Source organism: Neoarius graeffei, chromosome 8 (assembly GCF_027579695.1).
Source record: "Neoarius graeffei isolate fNeoGra1 chromosome 8, fNeoGra1.pri, whole genome shotgun sequence".
NCBI classification, from domain to species: domain Eukaryota; kingdom Metazoa; phylum Chordata; class Actinopteri; order Siluriformes; family Ariidae; genus Neoarius; species Neoarius graeffei.
In genome coordinates this window covers 48,947,943-48,967,776 of record NC_083576.1, presented here as the reverse complement: position 1 = coordinate 48,967,776, position 19,834 = coordinate 48,947,943, and the positions used below count along the sequence as shown (strand labels likewise).

Genomic DNA, 19,834 nt, shown 5'->3' with positions numbered 1-19,834 from the left:
CATTTAACTCAGAATACTCTATGCTTGGCTGACACCATCTTCTCTTGCCATGGAACAGAACCAACCGGGCCGTTGAAGTAGTTCTTCATGTAATCCCTGACTTTCTTCCCTTCAGCGTTGTCCCTGTTGCGACCCAAGTGGGCGGCCAAGTCTTGCATCTCCCCTGAGTTTCTCCACTCTCCAGGAATCAGGTTGTGTTCTAAATCTTCCATGTCCATATCTGCATTCTGGAGGTCTGGGTACTTCATTCTCATGATGTTATGCAGGCAAACACAAGCTTCCACAATGATTATGCAATTGTCAGGATTCTGTTGTAGGGTTGTCAGCAAACACCTGAAGCGGGAGGACAGGATTCCAAATGCATTCTCAACCACACACTGGCCTCTGGAAATTCTGTAGTTGAAGATAGTCTCTTCCTTGGTTAAACCTCTCCTGGTGTAGGGCTTCATAAGGTAGGGTTTCAAGCCAAAAGCATCATCACCCAGGATAAAGTATGGCACATCCATGTCATCACTGGTCATAGATTCAGCAGCTGGCAGGTCAGCTGAGCCATCGGCGATGCATTCTTTCAGGTCACTTGCGTTGAATATCTGAGCGTCAGATTGGTGTCCCAAACCACCGACATCGATCCACAGGAATTTGGTGTTCGCGCCGACCAGGGCCAGAAGGACGATGGAGCAAAACTTCTTGTAATTGTAGTACAGGGATCCAGAACTGGCTGGTTTTCTGATGGATATACGGTATGCTTACCATCGAGAGCTCCAATTGCATGCGGCACATTCCACCTTCTCTCAAAATCATTAGCAATTGCCTTCCACTCTGCAGCTGTGCTTGGACAGGGAATAACTTCATGCTTGTACTCATCTACAATAGCTTGACACACCAGAGGAAGGAAGGTGGCTACTATATGGCGCAATACTCTGAAGTCATAGGACAGGATTGGGTAGTCTATGCCGCTTGCAAGGTGTCTCAGGGTGGCAGTCAACTTCACACCAGGTTCTATAGCTCTTCTATAGTTAGTGTCCATCTTCGCAATTCTGGGGCCCACCCTAGTCAACAGTTCGTCAAACATCTCCGGGGGCATACGGAGATAGGTCCGGTAGGTAGCTTCATCTCCCAGCCTCAGTTCCATCATGAGGGAGGAGTACTGACCTTAAATGTTCCCTCTGGCATTCACGCAGCCAGGGAGCAACCCAATATTTCTTCTTGGTATACTTCTTTCTCCTCATCTTCAGCATGGTTAGCATAACCAGAGAGTCTTGCTGCAGTTGCAGGGCACGGTGCTGTAATAACATAGCATGATGCAGAGCGATTGGGTCCATGTTGTCCCTTCGGAGGCTGGCCAAACTGATGGTTGGCCACCGATCGCCGGGCCTTTTTATACAGTCGCAGTGGGTCGCACGCAAATCCGGGCGACCGTGACAAATTTGCGCGTAGCTCAGGTGGGAATCTTTCTAGAAAAGATCGAGAATTGAGTGTACAGAGCAAGGCTAGAACATTTATATCGCAGGCTAAATCGTATTGATCGAGGGTACGTTGTAACTCGTACGTAGCTAGATCGGCCAAGATTGAGCCTTGATCGGCCGAGGTCGCGCACTTGCGAGGATAGATCGCCGAGAGATCGACGCTATGTTGCAGATTGATCGAACAGAACGAGCCTTGTTCGTGTTAAGATCGCATCAGATCGAGTGGATAGACGCAAGTAGAGCGTATGTAGAGCGTCTACAGAGCGTATAGGACGCAGCTAGAGCGTATACATTGAAGGTAGAACGAGATAACATCGAACATAGAGCGTACACAGAAAATAATGGGTTTAGGTCGCACGGATTTTGCCCGCGACTACGGAAAAACATAGCTGTGATCATAGTCGCGTGTGGTCGCGTGCGATTTTTCCAGATCGCACTCGGTGAAATGACGCCCTTACATGACTGGGTATAAAAAGAGCATCTTGGAGTGGCAGCGGCTCTCAGAAGTAAAGATGGGAAGAGGATCACCAATCCCCCTAATTCTGTGCCGACAAATAGTGGAGCAATATCAGAAAGGAGTTTGACAATGTAAAATTGCAAAGAGTTTGAACATATCATCATCTACAGTGCATAATATCATCAAAAGATTCAGAGAATCTGGAAGAATCTCTGTGCGTAAGGGTCAAGGCCGGAAAACCATACTGGGTGGTGCTCGTGATCTTCGGGCCCTTAGACGGCACTGCATCACATACAGGCATGCTTCTGTATTGGAAATCACAAAATGGGCTCAGGAAGATTTCCAGAGAACATTATCTGTGAACACAATTCACCGTGCCATCCGCCGTTGCCAGCTAAAACTCTATAGTTCAAAGAAGAAGCCGTATCTAAACATGATCCAGAAGCACAGACGTCTTCTCTGGGCCAAGGCTCATTTAAAATGGACTGTGGCAAAGTGGAAAACTGTTCTGTGGTCAGACAAATCAAAATGTGAAGTTCTTTATGGAAATCAGGGATGCCGTGTCATTCGGACTAAAGAGGAGAAGGACGACCCAAGTTGTTATCAGCGCTCAGTTCAGAAGCCTGCATCTCTGGTGGTCTGGGGTTGCATTAGTGCGTGTGGCATGGGCAGCTTACACATCTGGAAAGACACCATCAATGCTGAAAGGTATATCCAGGTTCTAGAGCAACATATGCTCCCATCCAGATGACGTCTCTTTCAGGGAAGACCTTGCATTTTCCAACATGACAATGCCAAAGCACATACTGCATCAATTACAGCATCATGGCTGCGTAGAAGAAGGGTCCGGGTACTGAACTGGCCAGCCTGCAGTCCAGATCTTTCACCCATAGAAAACATTTGGCGCATCATAAAACGGAAGATACGACAAAAAAGACCTAAGACAGTTGAGCAACTAGAATCCTACATTAGACAAGAATGGGTTAACATTCCTATCCCTAAACTTGAGCAACTTGTCTCCTCAGTCCCCAGACGTTTACAGACTGTTGTAAAGAGAAAAGGGGATGTCTCACAGTGGGAAACATGGCCTTGTCCCAACTTTTTTGAGATGTGTTGTTGTTATGAAATTTAAAATCACCTAATTTTTCTCTTTAAATGATATATTTTCTCAGTTTAAACATTTGATATATCATCTATGTTCTATTCTGAATAAAATATGGAATTTTGAAACTTCCACATCATTGCATTCCGTTTTTATTTACAATTTGTACTTTGTCCCAACTTTTTTGGAATCGGGGTTGTACTACAGTATCAAATACTAGACTAGTAGTATCTACGATGAGCAATAAATTGGAGATAATTATTACATTTTACTCACTCGTGAAAGCTGATGATATCATTAGTGCTTGCCTTGTTCCTTTAGGAATAACAGTTTATGGCAAAAGATTGTAATCCTATGGTTTTTTGGTTTTTTTCCAGAGCAACAATGCGTTTTTGGTTGTGGGGCTGATACAGGTTTAGCCATCTCCGCCTTTGGCATTGCGCTGAACGAACTCAACAAAATGGTGGCTTAATCTGCACGCTGTAAGCTCACGTGTTGTCATTCCAGTACCCCAGTGCAGTGGTTAAAGCTGAGACTGTCCATCAAAAATAAACTCAAACCACTTAGCCTTGTGCAGCCAACAACAGAGTAGTCCCTGTCCTTGGCTCGCATTGACATAATGCTAGTGGGTGTGGCAGAAAAAAATGGCCCACCTTCACAATGGTAGTTTTCTCAGATATTGGGTCCAATTCTAATGAGCTCCCTTTTCTACATAAGAAGTGGAGCCAAATCTGAATGGCTTGCTGAATCGCATGTTTTCTGATCTGGCCGGCCCAAAAGAAACTGACTGGGTTGTCTTATTTCAGAGTTTATGGGTTAGTAGGCACTCAAGATAACCAAATGTATGTACACGAGCACTGCAAAAGTGAGTTTTTCATAATATGTCCCCTTTAAATTCAATAAGACACAACCTTAAAAGCTTATGTTTTCTTTTTGTAGGTTGAAGAATATGTTCTTCAGTTGTGGAACTGGGCTGTGACCAAAAATGTTGGTTCAGCCATCAACGAGCAACAAAGAGCCAAAGGTTTCAGTACTGTAGTGTTATTTGCTTAATATTTGTTGCGTAACTGTATACCAGCTGTTGTGCAAAAATGTGATATGCTTTCTATTCAATTTGTTGGTTTATAAATGTACATAGGCTGGAAAACCATGCACTTTCTTTTGTGTTTCAGTGCGTCACATAGCTTGCCGGCTCCTGTATTTATGTGAACCTGAGAATCCATCAGAGAATATAATTCGCAAGCAGATTTTGGTTTGTCGATATACTCACAGCATTTTTTTTTTTTGCACTGCTCTGAAAACTTCTCTTTGCCCTGAAAATATTTATTTATTTATTTATTTGTTTGTTTGTTTGTCTTGTCTTGTTTTATTTGGTGATGGTAATATGCCAATTATGAACCTTTGCATCTACTTCCAGATTCCAGTTCATATTTTTTGTTCTTAAATTGTGTTATCTTGTGCTTCTCAGATGGCTAGTAAGACAGGAAGAACATGGCTTGACTGTAAAAATCCGAAGGTTGCTGATGATTTTTTGAGTCAGGCTGTAACTGTAAGTGTCATTTGGGAGTAATATGTGCTTTCAGTGTAAAAAAAACAAAAACAGGCTCAGATTTTGAATCATGCATAAGGAGTGCAAATGACTTAAAGCATTGTAGATGTGATGTGGATGTTTTGTGTGACCTTCCAGAGCCTGGAGACTCTTTACTGCAGATTGATATCCCAAAGAGATGAAGGTGCTGATAACAACCTAGCAAAAGGAGATGCTGAGAAGGACCTGCTGCGGGTTCTTTCTTATAAAGCTGAATCAGTGGGCAAAGAAGCACATTTAATTAATTAGAAAAAGGGAATTGAAAATAAATTGCATTACGCATAAAATGAAAAGGTCATAATAATTACACAAATTATTGTGCTGGAGACGAGGAATTATTGAACAGTGGTGGGTTTCCCAAAAGCCTCTTAACGCTAAGACCATCTTAACGAGGAGAGAGTGTTCACTGTGTTGCTTGCTCTACCATTTAACAATGATCTTTGTGCTACGATGCTTTTGGGAAACTCGGCACAGAATGGTGGTGTCTTTTGTTATTGCAGGCACTTGCTCAAGAGAATCAACAGGAGGCTGTTTCCTGTATAGACCGATGTAAAGAGATGCTTCTGAGACTTCCCAAGGAGGTGTGTTGCTATTAAGAGCTACTATAAGTATTTTATTATATGCCATTTTGCTGTAGTTGTTTTAATGTTTTTCATATTTTGGAAAAATCTTTAATAGACCGGATATTTGTCCCTAATTTGCTATAAATTTGGAGTGGAGACATATAATAAAAAGAACCTTGAAGACAGTTCATTTTGGCTCAGGTGAGGTGTACTCTTACTGTGTTAATGACTACATTTAGTGAAATATATATTATATTATTATATTTAACAGTTATTTACGTAAGGCAAAGTGAATATCAGTGAATAATAATCAAGACGAAGTCGAGGTTGTTATTCACCGATATTCACTAAGCCTGAGGCAGATAATTGTTTAAGTATAAATACGCAAGTGATTATTTAAAAAAATCAAAACGATCATATTAAAAATAATTTATTTCCAACTTCAAAAGCAGCATGGAAATGTAATGCGTGCAGAGTTGTGTCACTTGTATATGCCGACTCACATAATACTTTTTTTTAGTTTTGAAATAGATAAAATAAATCACAATTCCACCTTACTTTTGAATAGTTTTAGACCAAACTTCGTAGCATCTTTAGTGATTTTAGGAACAGTATTTTCTTTCATAATTTGTAATTCTTCCTGACTTATGGTGACGAAGTGATGTGATTGGCTGCCATTTTGCCAAGTCACTCAAGGTGATTATCGAGAAGTAGTGCACGCAATTTCCTATAATCACCTGCGTATTTATACTAATATTATATTATTTTTGTCTTGTTTTGGATTGTTTTCAATTGGTGGCATTACCAATAACTTTCTTCAGCTTTCAGTTTATTCATACACATGGTTTACAAAGAATCATTCACTTTGTTGTGATTTCCAGTCAAAGCTATGATATAGGGAAGATGAATCCAAAGTACCCTCAAAGGCCAGAAATTCAAGTACGTTTTTGGATAGACTCTTCATTGGGCAGTTCTGTTCATCCTTTGAAAATGGTACCACAATCTATTGCACTTTCTTTTCAGGCCAAAGTCCTGAGACTACTTGCTCGAGTTTATTTGGAGTTAGACTGTCAGAAGTATCAGGATAAAGCTCTTCATGCTGTGAGCCTGGCTAATAAGGTATAATACTTATCAACTAAGCTTTGTTAGTACAGACTTGAAAATGCATTGGGTAGAATTTATTGACTTCTCAAATTTGGAAGAAAAGCACCTCTACACTGAGACTGTCTCTGTCCTTGCCCGAATACAGAGATTAACCCCAGCAACACTGCAAAGGAACCAGTTTTTTTCCCTGAATGTACTCACAGCCTTATTGTCACTGCTGTAGCTGACGTGGTCCATTTGTCAATTTCATGCTCACGTTTTCTGTCACACTTGGATAATATCCCAAGGTACTTAAACCCCTCCACCACCGGCAAGGTGTCTCCCCTGTTATAAAGCATCCCACTCTTTTCCAGGAGCAAACCATGGAGAGAACCACTGGAGGTACCTGTTTTCATCTCAGCTGCTTCACACTCAGCAATGAAATGTTCATGTGAATGTCAAAAGGTTGTGTCAAGAAAACAGTATCTTCTACAAATGACAGGGATCTTACTTGTAGACCACTATCCTGGACATCTCTCCAATCTTGGCTCTGTCTTGATATCCTACTGAATGTGAAAGTGAACTATCAAGACATTGTAATGTTTTGTTTACTCCTTGACAGAATCTCCCATTCATGCCCATGTACACAAAGCCCCACCTCCCCCAATATTCAGTGGCTGGAAAAATTCCTAGGAAGTTATGTTTGGAAGTTTGTAGTCAGGCAGGTCATAAATTTACTTGTGCCTAAAATATATTGTAAGCTTCCTATGTTTGGTACAGCTTTCTCATTTTTCCTTGAATGTAGCAGGATTGTAGATCTTCACTGACTGCACCTTCTATCCATGCCCATGTACACAAACCCTCAAATTAGTCAGTTACTACAAAATTACCTATGAACATGCAGAACACTGCGGTGACGATTAAACTTACAAATTTGTTGCTGTACTTACTGATTTACACAGTTTACTTGTTTATAACATTAATAATTGGGTTAACTATCCAGATGAAGTAAAGATAATTCACTCTTTAACGTCGTCCACTTCATGGTCAACAGCTTTCTCCATGCTGAAAAGGCAGCACCCAAATTTACTTTTGTTTCTTTTTGGATTATGACTGATTTTTGTGTGCCTGACCAGCAAAGAATGTCCATAACATGGCTAGCAGGAGGGATCGTTTCAGCAGTTATATTTACTGGTTATACTGTACTTTTTCATTAGTGCCAAAAGTACAGGTGCCAGTTATACTATAATAAGTTATTTTGTTAATAGGAATACTTAGAACCATCAGGAATTTATCTGAAAATCCGCATTTTGCTAAAGAGTGGAACACCAGATGAAGTTGTTAAATCTGGTGAGTAAGATGATTCTGTGAGGTTTGTATTAAACATTGTTTTTTATTTTAAAAAAAATTATATTTTAACACTCTGTATGGTAGGACTAAATGAATTACTTGACTCTGAGGTTCAGCTGGATGTGTGTCTTAGCACAGTAAAACTGCTGATTGGAGAGGATAGGTAACAACATTTGATTCTAAACGTTCCTTTCTGAACTGTTTATTTAATGTTAGTTTACCTTGTGTCACTCCTATACTGTGATGTTTACAGAGAAACTTTGGCCTTTGATTTTCTGAACACGGTTTGCCAGCATTTTGAATCATCTCCTGAGCTGGACAGTGCACTTTTGTTGCATATTGAGCTGTTGATGCTGAGAGGAAAAGAACTGCTGGGCAAACAGAAAATTGAGGATGCAATCACAGGTACACAGGTTTGTCACTGTGTGCCATGGTTCAACAGTTAAGGCTCTGGGATATGTGAAGAAAAGAATTTCACCGCAGAGGCGGCAGCAGGAAGTTTTGGATGGGGGGGGGGTGATGTGTTGCACGCCAAAGGTGCGCCAAATCTAGGGGGGTTCAGGGGCATGCCTCCCTGAGAAATTTTGGAATTTTTAACCCTCTGAAACGCTATTTCCCGCATTTTGAGAGACAAATTTTGGTGGAGTAAAGCTAAGTTTAATGTCTCTATTAGAGTACATTTTGTCCATGTATTTTTTTCTATATGAGTGATTCCACGCTTATGGGTACTGAAATGGGGACATGAACTTATTTTTAAAAATTCACCTAAAACCATTTCTTTTTTTTACCATCAGGTCACAAAACATGTAATCTTTAATGAATGATATGTTAAAAGATAACTTTAATTTTCTGAGATGTAATAAAAACATATTTATATGCCAAAGTCAGAACGTAACAGAAGTGTTGTGGACATATATATTCTCAATTTTAACAATGTAGAATTACTTTTTGAAATATAGGAAGGTGATATTTTAGCAAATATAATTAATAAACATGTGTAGTAGAATAAACATACACATTCTTTCAATAAGATTAACATGGTATATAGCTAGATTGTAATTAATTTGTAACAGACGCGAGATGGACAATCGTAACAGAAGTAATGTAACAGACATCATTTTGGAACTCATAGGCTTGACTTTGGCATATAAATATGTTTTTATTACATCTCAGAAAATTAAAGTTATCTTTTAACATATCATTCATTAAAGATTACATGTTTTGTGACCTGATGGTAAAAAAAGAAATGGTTTTAGGTGAATTTTTAAAAATAAGTTCATGTCTCCATTTCAGTACCCATAAGCGTGGAATCACTCATATGAAACAGAACCAATGATACAATTGTTGCATATTTTTCAAATCAAAACTGTGTGATATTTGTGTATTGACGCATGTATGAATGACATATGGGGCTGTATCGGTAAATTGGAAAAACTACATTCCCTTAGTTTTCTCATGGATCCGCTCCCCCCCCCCCCCCCCCCCCCCAAAAACAAAATGAGAGAAAATTTGTCCTCAATTGTCCCTGTTGAATTAAAGAGCTAATATATTTATATACCTGCTCAGCTACGTGGTATAAAGCAAGAGCACGAATAACTGTCTTTCCTTTAGTCTTCAGTGCGAGTGAACAATCATTCATTTCTTGGTTTGCAAAATTTGACTTGGGATGTTAAAAAAATTTATACTGAAAACTTACCTCGTTATCATCAAGCAACTTGGGTGCCTTTGTTGAGCCCGAAAAGTTTGCAATGGATATTTGTCTGAAATTCCTCTTCATACTGATTTTCAGTGAGTGGTCAAGGCAGCAAGTGAATTCATGTAGATCTAGAGCAGCATCAAGTTTTTGGGTGCCCAAAACTGCTTGTACACCTCGTGAATGCTATCTAGCCATCCGGACAGGACACGAGTTATTAGTCAGATACAAATGTAGCAACACTGTCATAGCCTTGCTGTCACAGCGTCCCTGCTTTGGCGCGAGTACCCAAGAAGACCAGATATGTCTAGACAGTTGCCACAGCAACTGGTTAATTAGTCCACAGAATATTCATAAATCAGCTTGTCTACTAAAAGTGATGGGTTTTGCAGTTCTGCGTAAGCCAAATAAGGAAAATCCTGGAAAGCGGAGGCAATCGGTGACGTCAGGGCCAAGCTAATTTGCATCGGTTTTGGTGCAAATGGGTGACCAACCTACAGTATAAAGGGATGGCGCCAGGATGAAGGGATGCAATGGGATTTAATAAGAGAAAACAAAGGTGTGCAGTGGGCTGTTTATTTACACTGCTCTCTGCTTTTCTTCCTTGTAAATAGTCAAAGGACTCCCATCTTAACTTAGGGGGGCACAGGAAACCCCCCCCAACATAATTTTAGGGGGGCAGTTGCCCCCCGGCCCCCCTCTGCCGCCGCCACTGCACCGGGCTGTAACGTATATGTAACAAAGGCTTCTTCTTTTAGCTTTGACACAAATCTGATGGCATGGAAATAGTGAATGGTAGTAATATTCTACTGAGAATGTGGCTGGCTCTGCATATGTAGACTATTAGGGTTTCATTAGTCTAAAAATCAAATATTGAGCAGTCTCTTGACCACCACTGTCTGATTCCTTTTTAGGGCATTACACAGGAAGGCAGTTATCACCACACAATCTCACCTCCCTCCACCTCCTTCTGTGGGATAAAGCTGCTAAAAGCATTGAGGTGTTCTCAATACCCCTTTATTTTATTAAAAAAAATTCCACACTGTTTTCAGACGTTGTTGTTGTTATTATTATTATTATTATTATTACATGGACATTTTTGCTGCCCAGGCCAAAAACTATTATGAAGCTTTGCAGTGGTACAACTATTCATTAAGTTTTTACAAGGCGGGCGAGCTGGATCAGAACCTGGCCAAAATGCAGAGAAATCGAGCTTCCTGTTTCCTTTATTTGCAGCAACTAGACAAGGTAATTTAATACAATACAAAATACATGCACAAATCCAATGACATGCACACCTACGGATTTTATACCAAAAGCTAAAAATGTTCAATATTTCTTGCAGGCCAAGGAAGCTATTTCAGAGGCACTTAAGTGTGATCCAGACAACATCTTCACACATTTTAGTGTCTACAAGATAGCAGTTCTGGAGAAAAATACAGAGAAAGGTTAGTAACATTTATACAATGTAAATGTATACTACTAATGTGGAGCAGTGCAAGATCACCTGGTCAGACTTCTGGCGGTCTGACTTCCTGGTCCAGGCAGTGTATGACACTTTACCAAGCCCCACCAACCTCCACACTTGGGGCAAAGCAGAGTCGCCTTCCTGCCCTCAGTGTGGCGGGAGAGGAACACTGCAGCACCTCCTTAGCAGCTGTCCTAAGGCCCTGGCTGATGGTCGCTATCGCTGGTGCCACGACCAGGTGCTGTAGGTGCTTGCAGAAGTGATAAGCACTGCCATCAACTATAGCAAGTTCCATCCTGGGAAGGTTTCCATCAACTTCCTAAAAGCTGGCGAGGCTCCCCCACCGCTGCGGACTAGGGATGGCGAAAACTAAAAAAAAATCTTGACCGACCACCAAGCCTCATTAGCTGGTTAAAGTCGGTTAACCTATGAGTTTAAACAGGGATGCAAACGGCGCGCCTTTTGGAGGATGCTGCCTTTTTCATGGCAGAATCGTGCAGATCCGATTTTTTTTTTTTAGGGGGGGCGTTGGAGTGTCTGAATAATTTCATCAGAGCAAATTCTGTATTAAAGTTGCTAAGTGGGCAGGTGCCGTTGCGGTCTGTGAGGCATGGGTCGGAGGGCTGCGCACGTTTTCGCGGAAGCTGCGCAGGTGTGCGCGGCTTTCTGATTTGCTGTTTTCTTCTCGTGCTTCCTGTGTTTCGTGGACTGTGGCGGCATTTGCTTGTTTAGTAATTTTAATACAGAATTAAAACTTAAAAAAATTAAACACTCTTAAAAATTAAAAAACACTCTTAAAAAACAAATTTCACACTGTGTCTCTGCTCACAGCGTGCGGATGGGGGAGGGGCTGCTCGCTCTCTCACACACACACACACACACACACACACACACACACACACACACACACGAGGGAGGGGCTGCTCCCTCACACACACACACACACACACACACACACACACACACACACACACACACACACACACACGAGGGAGGGGCTGCTCCCTCTCAGAGACACACACACAGTTCAGTGCAGCTCCTGCTATAGCGACTGCTACGCGCACTGCATCACTCTCACAGTTTCCCACAGGGGAATTGTCTCTAGTTTAACCGACAACCAAAAAAAATTAACCGGTTGATTCGGTCAACCATCGGTCAAACGGTCATCGGTTAACATCCCTACTGCGGACAAGACTGTGCGTGCTTTCCACAGCCCCAGACTGACAGCTGAGAGTGGATCTTGGAAAACAGCTAAAGTTCCCATTCCACACTCCGCCTGGACCTGGTCATCTTCCCAGACTCCACCAGACAAGTCACCATGTGGGAACTCACAGTGCCCTGGGAAGAAAACATGGAGGAGGCCCATGAGAGGAAATTGGGCAAATACCAGGAGCTCGTGAAGGAGTGTAGAAGCAACAGCTGGCGAGCTCGCTGTTACGCCATCGAAGTGGGCTGTCGAGGGTTCATAGGCCGCTCTCTCTGCAAAGCCCTGGCAGTGCTGGGAGTGACTGGAACACAAAGTAGGGGAGCCATGTGCTCCATCACTGAAGCCACAGAAAGAGCCATAAGGTGGCTCTGGATGAAGAGGGGAGACCCATGGCTTGTTGCTGCTGGAATGCAAGCCAGGACCTGATCAACGCCGGCTGGGTCACTTGGGTGACGGGGTCTGATGTTGCAAGACCCGAAACCCCCAATGACCCCAGGCACATCACTGAGGATGCATCCCAGCGCATCATAAAGATGTATCTTGAGACCTATACAGTCAATTCAAGTTTATTTATTGTTTGCACAGTATGCCAGTACATATGTACAGTGAAATGCTTGTGAAGGTGTAGAGGCTCCGTCTTCACTCAAATGCTCTCTCAAATGCTTGTAAGGAGGCTCATGTAACAGAAAATGATAACACGCACGCACAAACGCGCGCACACACACGCGTGCGCACATGCATATAAGAGAGCATAGACAAGTAAAAAAAATAGACAGTTAAGTTCAATAACAGTACAATAACAACACTATACACTACAACATAGTGAGAAAAAATACAGCACAGTGTGATTGGATTAAAGTTGTGTAAAGTTTCCAAGTGTAAAGTGGCATATACTGTACAATAAAACAAAATGAATGCATGAATTGAAATACAGCAAACACTATATTTAATTGTTCTGTTTGGCCTTTAAAACTAACATATTTTCATGTTTTAAGAAAAATTCTTAACAGTCATAATGAAATCGTTTCTGCCCTGCAGCTGCTGAGGCTATAGGAGAAATTGGTGTACTAGCTCAGATGCCTGTGTCCAGTGAGGATAGACTTCTTGTAACTGAGAATGCAGCAGCAAACCTTCTTAGCCTGGCTGCTCAACTTGCTCTGGATGTCAGTGAGAACACAGAATATAAGTATTTTACCCATTATTATTATCATTATTGTCCAGTAACCTTATCATGCCCATATGTGCTTTTGAACATCCCATTCCAAATTTACTCCTCCCTTTGCTGTTATAATAACCTTCACTCTTCTGGAAAGACTTTCCGCTAGATTTTGGAGCATCGCTGTGGGGATTTGTCATTTCAGCCATGACAGCATTAGTGAGGTCAGGCAGTGATGTCGGGTGAGAAGACCTGGCACATAGCATTCCAATTGACCCAACACAAAGGTATTCAGTGGGGTTGAGGTCAGGGCTTGGTGTGGGCAAGTGCGAGTTGTTCTACACCAACTTTGGCAGAATTTGTCTTTATTGACCTCACTTTGTGCAGTGGCTTTGTCATAAGAAAACAGGTTTGGGTCTCTTAGTTCCAGTGAAGGGGAATGGTAATGCTATAGCATACAAAAACATTCTAGATAATTGTGTGCTTCCAACTTTGGGATAACAAATTGGGGAAGACCCACATATGGACATGATGGTCAGGTGTCCACATACTTTTGGTCATATAATGTATAACTTTGTTTATGACAGAATGAACAGCAGGACACAGCCATGAAAGCACTGGAACGTTTTTGTGAACTCTCACATGATGTAGTCCAAGTGCTTACTGCTCTCAGGTTTGTATAGAAAGAAAGACCCCTGTTTTGCACTGTATATGTTAACAGACTGTGAAAAAAAATTATATATCAGAAGTGGGAGAACAGTCCTTCAGCCAGTTGTAGTGCCTTCTGAAATATCTGACAAAATTATTTTATTTAGGTGTTTAGTTGAAATCGTGCTGTCAAAAATGGAGAACGCATATGAACAAACCAGGTTAGTAGGTCATTGCTATCTAACTGTAAAATGTTGATATGTCAAAGCATTTTGCTGTTTATTTTGACACATTTGTTCTTTCAACTGCTACAGGAATGTCAGTCTAGATGCGCTCTTTTTATATCTAAAGATGGGTAGGTGTGATAACATTAGATAAATGAGAATATATTTTTCACATAAATCTCCATCAAGTGGTTGATATCCATCAATTTGTATTCATAGTTTCTTCTGTCAACTGAAAAGTATTCTGACAAGTGTGTGTGAAATATACTTCTTGTATGTGTGTTCAAACAGCACTGAAAACTGTGTCCCAACTCAGAAAACCACCTGGCCAGAGAGAGGACTTTTGCTCTGACCAGGCCAACTGGTTCAGAAGGATAGGTGCAATCTCACTTTCTTCATCTGTCATATGCATTGACTCAGTATATTTAGTTTGAGGTACTGTATGACTGCAGTGCCATAATTATGCATCTTATATTTCCTTTATTTTGTCAGCATGGAATGCAGCCTTGCAGTGTGAGAGCAGCTCAATTAGAATGAGAGATTTCTTTCTTCTGTGCTACCAGGTAATTCAGATATTATGCATAATTTTCTCTTCAGAGCAAGGATGATAAACTCCATCCCTAACCAGTGTTTTCCCCAGAAAAAAATTAAAGCCCTAAATTCTGGCATGATAAAACACAGACAATTGAGCGCCAATGGCGCGAAGCGAAACTAGGGGGGTCTGGGGGCATGCCCCCCCTGAAAATTTTTTGAAAATAGATGCTCTGAGGTGCATTTTCGGGGTCTCTGAGAGGTTTTAGATACATGATTATAGGATCGATTTTACCAGTGTTTCAATGATTTCTGACCTAAATAGTATTAATGTATCCACATTTGAAATTTCACCTTAAAGTTCAACATGCAAGTGAAACTGTTTCATTATCAGGGATCCCAGACGTCCGCTATTTAGCGGAATTCTGCTATTTTTCTAGCCAAAGTGGTGGTCTTTTTTTTTTTTTAATCTCTTGTATATCCGTTAAAAATATGTTTGTTTAAGTAAAATGACCAGCAGAATACGTTCTGATTTGGTTTGCTTGTTTAGCGATGTTTTTGTCAGCTTCGTTTGTTCTCGTTGACATTCGGGAACACTCGGAAGTTAAATTGATGTAAATACTGTGAGACTGTACGCGATAGAACGAGAAAACAATACGGCTGTGCCCATTTGCTAGAAAATGTGTTTTAACTCCGTTCGTGCTTTTGTTTCTAATGCGTTGAACTTAATTCAATATGCAGGGCTGTGAAATTTCCACGGATTCTGTCGCGAAAAATATCATCTTCACAAAACGTCTATTTTTGCATTAAAAATCATTGGGGGGGGGTCGAGTCGGTTTTAATCGCCTTGCACGAGACCGGCGGCTCAATACAGCCGGACTCGCGGAGTTTTATGCCAGCTGAGCGTGGAACACGTCTTGACTGCGAATGACAGAGCTAAAAATAGCTATTGCGTGACCTGGCACCGCATACGTGAATTTTGTACTTACAGGGTGTAAGATCAGACATAGTTAAGATGCCATCAAAAAGGAAAGCTAAGGAGGTGTTTGAGAGAGATGCAAAGAGGGCTAGAAAAGAACACACAGACAGACTGAAGGAAAAGATGAAAAAGAACAAGTTTGCAAAACTGAAAGAGACGGTGTTAAAGAAAAGAAAATTAAAAGACTTTCATTAGATGCTGTTTGACAGACTATGAACATTTTGTAAATAGCTTTAATAGAGGAATGCAAATACTATAGAACAAATAACTAATAGCCTTACTGAAAGATGAATTGAAAGAAATAGCTGGGAGTGATGCAAAGAGGAATAGAAGGAGCCAGAAGTAAAAGAAAAGATGTAAATAATATATTAGATAAGAAACATTAATTTTTTTAAACTTTTGCTCTGTAGACAAGAGACATTGTGACAGATTCTTGGAAAAAGCCAGGACATAATACAAGAATTAAGTGTAATTTGGAAGACAACAGGTATCTCACTTAAATATTGAGCATGATTTTTCACAAAGTCATTTTTGAAAGGCCTATCAGAGGTTTCTTTTATTAACTTTTCTTTAAATTGTTATTTACACTTTTTTTTACTTTTATTTTGATTAAGAGATAAAATACATAGGCACTTATTAGATATTTCAAGGTATTTTACATGGATCTTTCATTTTAAAAGAGAAAACTGTTGATAGGTATTTTATATGGCAAAATGAAGACCAAGACTAGTCAAATATTTATTTGTTGAGATAAATGTTTTACTTGCAGGAAATGCTCAGAATACACCATATAACACCTAAAATGGCTTGGTGTCTGGGGCCCGCAGGGCCCCAGACCCCCGGCTTATGCTGGGGGGCTGTGCCCCCCAGACCCCCCCTTTTCCTCAGATTTCTTATTTACAATTTCACAGCCCTGAATATGTCGTGGAAAAAAGATATCGTCCATAAAAGAGATAGCGGAACAGTGTCCGGGTTAGAAGTATATTCTTCAAAGCTACATTTTCATCTAATTTTTATAAATAACAATTTTTTTTTTGCCACTTATGTCATTGATTACAAAATATGCCATCAAATAGATACACATTATTGTTAAATTCTGTTGCTTTTCTATGTTAAATCTATGTAAAAAATGTGTTCTATAGCATCTTTAAATGTTAAAATCTCAACAGCTTCAGGGGGCTTGCAGCCCCCTTGACCCCTGCTGATAGTTTCTTACATTCCTCTATTTTTTTCAATTACTGCTGGGATCCCTGCATTATAGATTCCTTAGGTATATGATAGATTGAAAATCTACAGGGATTCCTTAATTATCTATGATCAAGTAGTGTTGTAACAAAAATGTGCATGAAAATATGACCAGTGGTTTGCTCCATCTTATGCAATCCAATGAAGAGAATCGATCATCATGACCTCCTGTTGATCACAAAGGGATCTGAACCTAAGACCTGCCACCTTAAAATAAGTTGCTGTATTACTATAACTAATGATTTAGAATGTTTCTGATGCAATTACCATAATATATGTATAACTAAGATACACTGAAAAGAAAAGTAAGGCAACTGCATGTTATAAAGTTTAAATTTTGGCACTTTATTAAATGGACTAGATTAAGATTAAAACATATATTTAAAGGAAAAGAAAACTTAATTCATACATTTAAGTTTGCAGAAAGATTATTTACTTATAAACACATTTATGAATGATAATAGACTAGGTCAAACTTTTGTGATTAAAATCAGTCGGCTTTGTCCGTCTGGTGGGGGACAACATCGGCAGCCAGTGAGATCGCTTATAATGAATCGGAAACTTCCGGGATGTCTGGCGTTTTCTTTCGATATTTTTATTGGACGGTTTGAACACGTGATCTTGACACAGCCAACAGATTACAGTTTGTTTACATCATACCACGCGGACATATGACTTTGACAGAATCAACACAAACATTAGAAAAAAAGACCGCTTGTTTAACACAAATATCAATCAATATGTAAATGGATCTGTCATTTGCTCTCCTATGTACAGTGCCTTGAAAAAGTATTCATACCCCTTGAACTTTTTCACATTTTTCCACCTTACAACCACAAACTTAAAAGTTTTTTATTGAGATTTTATGTGATAGACCAACACAGAGTAGCACATAATTGTGAAGTGAAATGAAAATTATAAATGGTTGTCAAAATTTTAAACAAATAAAAATCTGAAAAATGTGGTGTGCATTAGTATTCAGCCCCCCTGCGTCAATCCTTTGTAGAGCCACCTTTTGTTGCAATTACAGCTGTAAGTCTTTTGTGGTATGTTTCTACCAGCTTTGTACATCTAGACACTGAAATTTTTGCCCATTCTTCTTTACAAAGTAGCTCAAGCTCAGCCAGATTGGATGGAGAGCGTCTGTGAACAGCAATTTTCAAGTCTTGCCACAGATGCGCAATGGGATTTAGGTCCGGACTTTGACTGGGCCATTCTAATACATGAATATTCTTTGATCTAAACCATTCCATTGTAGCTCTGGCTGTATGTTTAGGGTCATTGTCTTGCTGGAAGGTGAATCTCCTTCTCAGTCTCAAGTCTTTTGCAGCCTCCAACAGGTTTTCTTCCAGGATTGCCCTGTATTTAGCTCCATCCATCTTCCCATCAACTCTGACCAGCTTCCCTGTCCCTGCTGAAGAAAAGCATCCCCATAGCATGATGCTACCACCATCATGTTTCACAGTGGGGATGGTGTGTGCAGGGTGATGAGCAGTGTTAGTTTTCCGCCACACATAGCGCTTTGCATTTAGGCCAAAAAGCTCAACTTTGGTCTCATCTGACCAAAGCACCTTCTTCCACATGTTTGCTGTGTCCCCTATATGGCTTCTGGCAAACTGCAAACGAGACTTCTTATGCCTGTCTTTCAACAATGGCTTTCTTCTTGCCACTCTTCCAAAAAGGCCAGATTTGTGGAGTGTACAACTTATAGTTGTCCTGTGCACAGATTCTCCCACCTGAGCTGTGGATTTCTGCAGCTCCTCCAGAGTGATCATGGGCCTCTTGGCTGCTTCTCTGACCAGTGCTCTCCTTGCTCGCTCTGTCAGTTTAGGTGGACGGCCATGTCTTGGTAGGTTTGCAGTTGTGCCATACTTTTTCCATTTTTGAATGATGGATTGAACAGTGCTGCTTGGGATATTTTTTATAACCTAACCCTGCTTTAAACTTCTCTAGAACTTTATCCCTGACCTGTCTGGTGCGTTCTTTGGTCTTCATGATGCTGTTTGTTCTTCAGTGTTCTCTAACAAACCCCTGAGGCCTTCACAGAACAAGTGTATTTATGCTGAGAGTAAATTGCACACAGTAGGACTCTATTAACTAATTAGATGACTTCTGAAGGCAATTGATTGCACTGGATTGTATTTAGAGGTATCAGAGGACAGGGGGCTGAATACTAATGCACACCACATTTTTCAGATTTTTATTTGTTTAAAAATTTGAAGACCATTTATAATTTTCGTTTCACTTCACAATTATGTGCTACTCTGTGTTGGTCTATCACATAAAATCTCAATAAAAAACGTTTAAGTTCGTGGTTGTAAGGTGGAAAATGTGAAAAAGTTCAAGGGGTATGAATACTTTTTCAAGGCACTGTATCTAGTTACTTGTGGGTAGGAAATTTAACGTATCGGTATAAATCTAAGCGTATCAGATTTTAACTAAAGAGACTAAGCGTATCGGCAGGCAGAGCAAGTGTATCGGGCTCGATACGCTAAAACGCTTTGGCGAGAACCATGCTAACTGGGCATTAGCATTATTATCTGTGAACTTTAAGACAAATTCCTTTTTAAATGCATTTATTTCATAGATAAGCTTAGATTACATAAACAATTTAGGATCTTAAAGCAAAACATAAGAAATGTGTGTGTGTGTGTGTGTGTGGGGGGGGGGGGGGTCAGGGGGTCCATTATGAAGTAATAAAATGTATGTGCTTTTACCAAGCATTGAAAATATGTAATAAGTACTCCATCAATCTGTCCATCCTTTCATCCATCCATTTATTATTTCCATGACTGTTTAATTGGAACACTAAAACTTATTGCTGAATCTTTTTGTGCTTTTTATGATATTGATCCTGCTGTGTGTGAAAACCACCAAGTAATTCTCCAGCTAAAGACAAAAATATGGAGAGAAATTATAGAGATGAATTTGGTTTCATTCATTCAGCAGGATATAAGTGAGGTCAAAAGAAAATGTTGACACAAAAACCGAGTAAAAATAAAAGTATTAGGGTCTGTCTCAGAAACTGGGTACTGTGGGGGTACCCCACTAAATATACTCACAGTCAATAAACT

The 19,834-nt window shown here is 40.3% G+C and overlaps 1 protein-coding gene across 1 annotated transcript in view; it reads left to right on the top strand.

Moving 5' to 3' along the window:
• Positions 1-19,834, top strand: part of tex11 (testis expressed 11) — a 55,147-nt gene that overhangs the window by 23,767 nt on the left and 11,546 nt on the right. The window contains exons 3-22 of the mRNA XM_060926722.1: positions 3,965-4,049; positions 4,198-4,277; positions 4,494-4,574; positions 4,713-4,832; positions 5,114-5,194; positions 5,292-5,377; positions 6,058-6,115; positions 6,200-6,295; positions 7,528-7,609; positions 7,694-7,772; positions 7,863-8,014; positions 10,217-10,302; positions 10,413-10,550; positions 10,648-10,750; positions 13,016-13,140; positions 13,721-13,806; positions 13,949-14,002; positions 14,096-14,136; positions 14,297-14,383; positions 14,498-14,568. Coding sequence (XP_060782705.1) covers positions 3,965-4,049; positions 4,198-4,277; positions 4,494-4,574; positions 4,713-4,832; positions 5,114-5,194; positions 5,292-5,377; positions 6,058-6,115; positions 6,200-6,295; positions 7,528-7,609; positions 7,694-7,772; positions 7,863-8,014; positions 10,217-10,302; positions 10,413-10,550; positions 10,648-10,750; positions 13,016-13,140; positions 13,721-13,806; positions 13,949-14,002; positions 14,096-14,136; positions 14,297-14,383; positions 14,498-14,568 — 1,791 coding nt within the window. The remainder of the gene's footprint in view (positions 1-3,964; positions 4,050-4,197; positions 4,278-4,493; positions 4,575-4,712; positions 4,833-5,113; positions 5,195-5,291; positions 5,378-6,057; positions 6,116-6,199; positions 6,296-7,527; positions 7,610-7,693; positions 7,773-7,862; positions 8,015-10,216; positions 10,303-10,412; positions 10,551-10,647; positions 10,751-13,015; positions 13,141-13,720; positions 13,807-13,948; positions 14,003-14,095; positions 14,137-14,296; positions 14,384-14,497; positions 14,569-19,834) is intronic.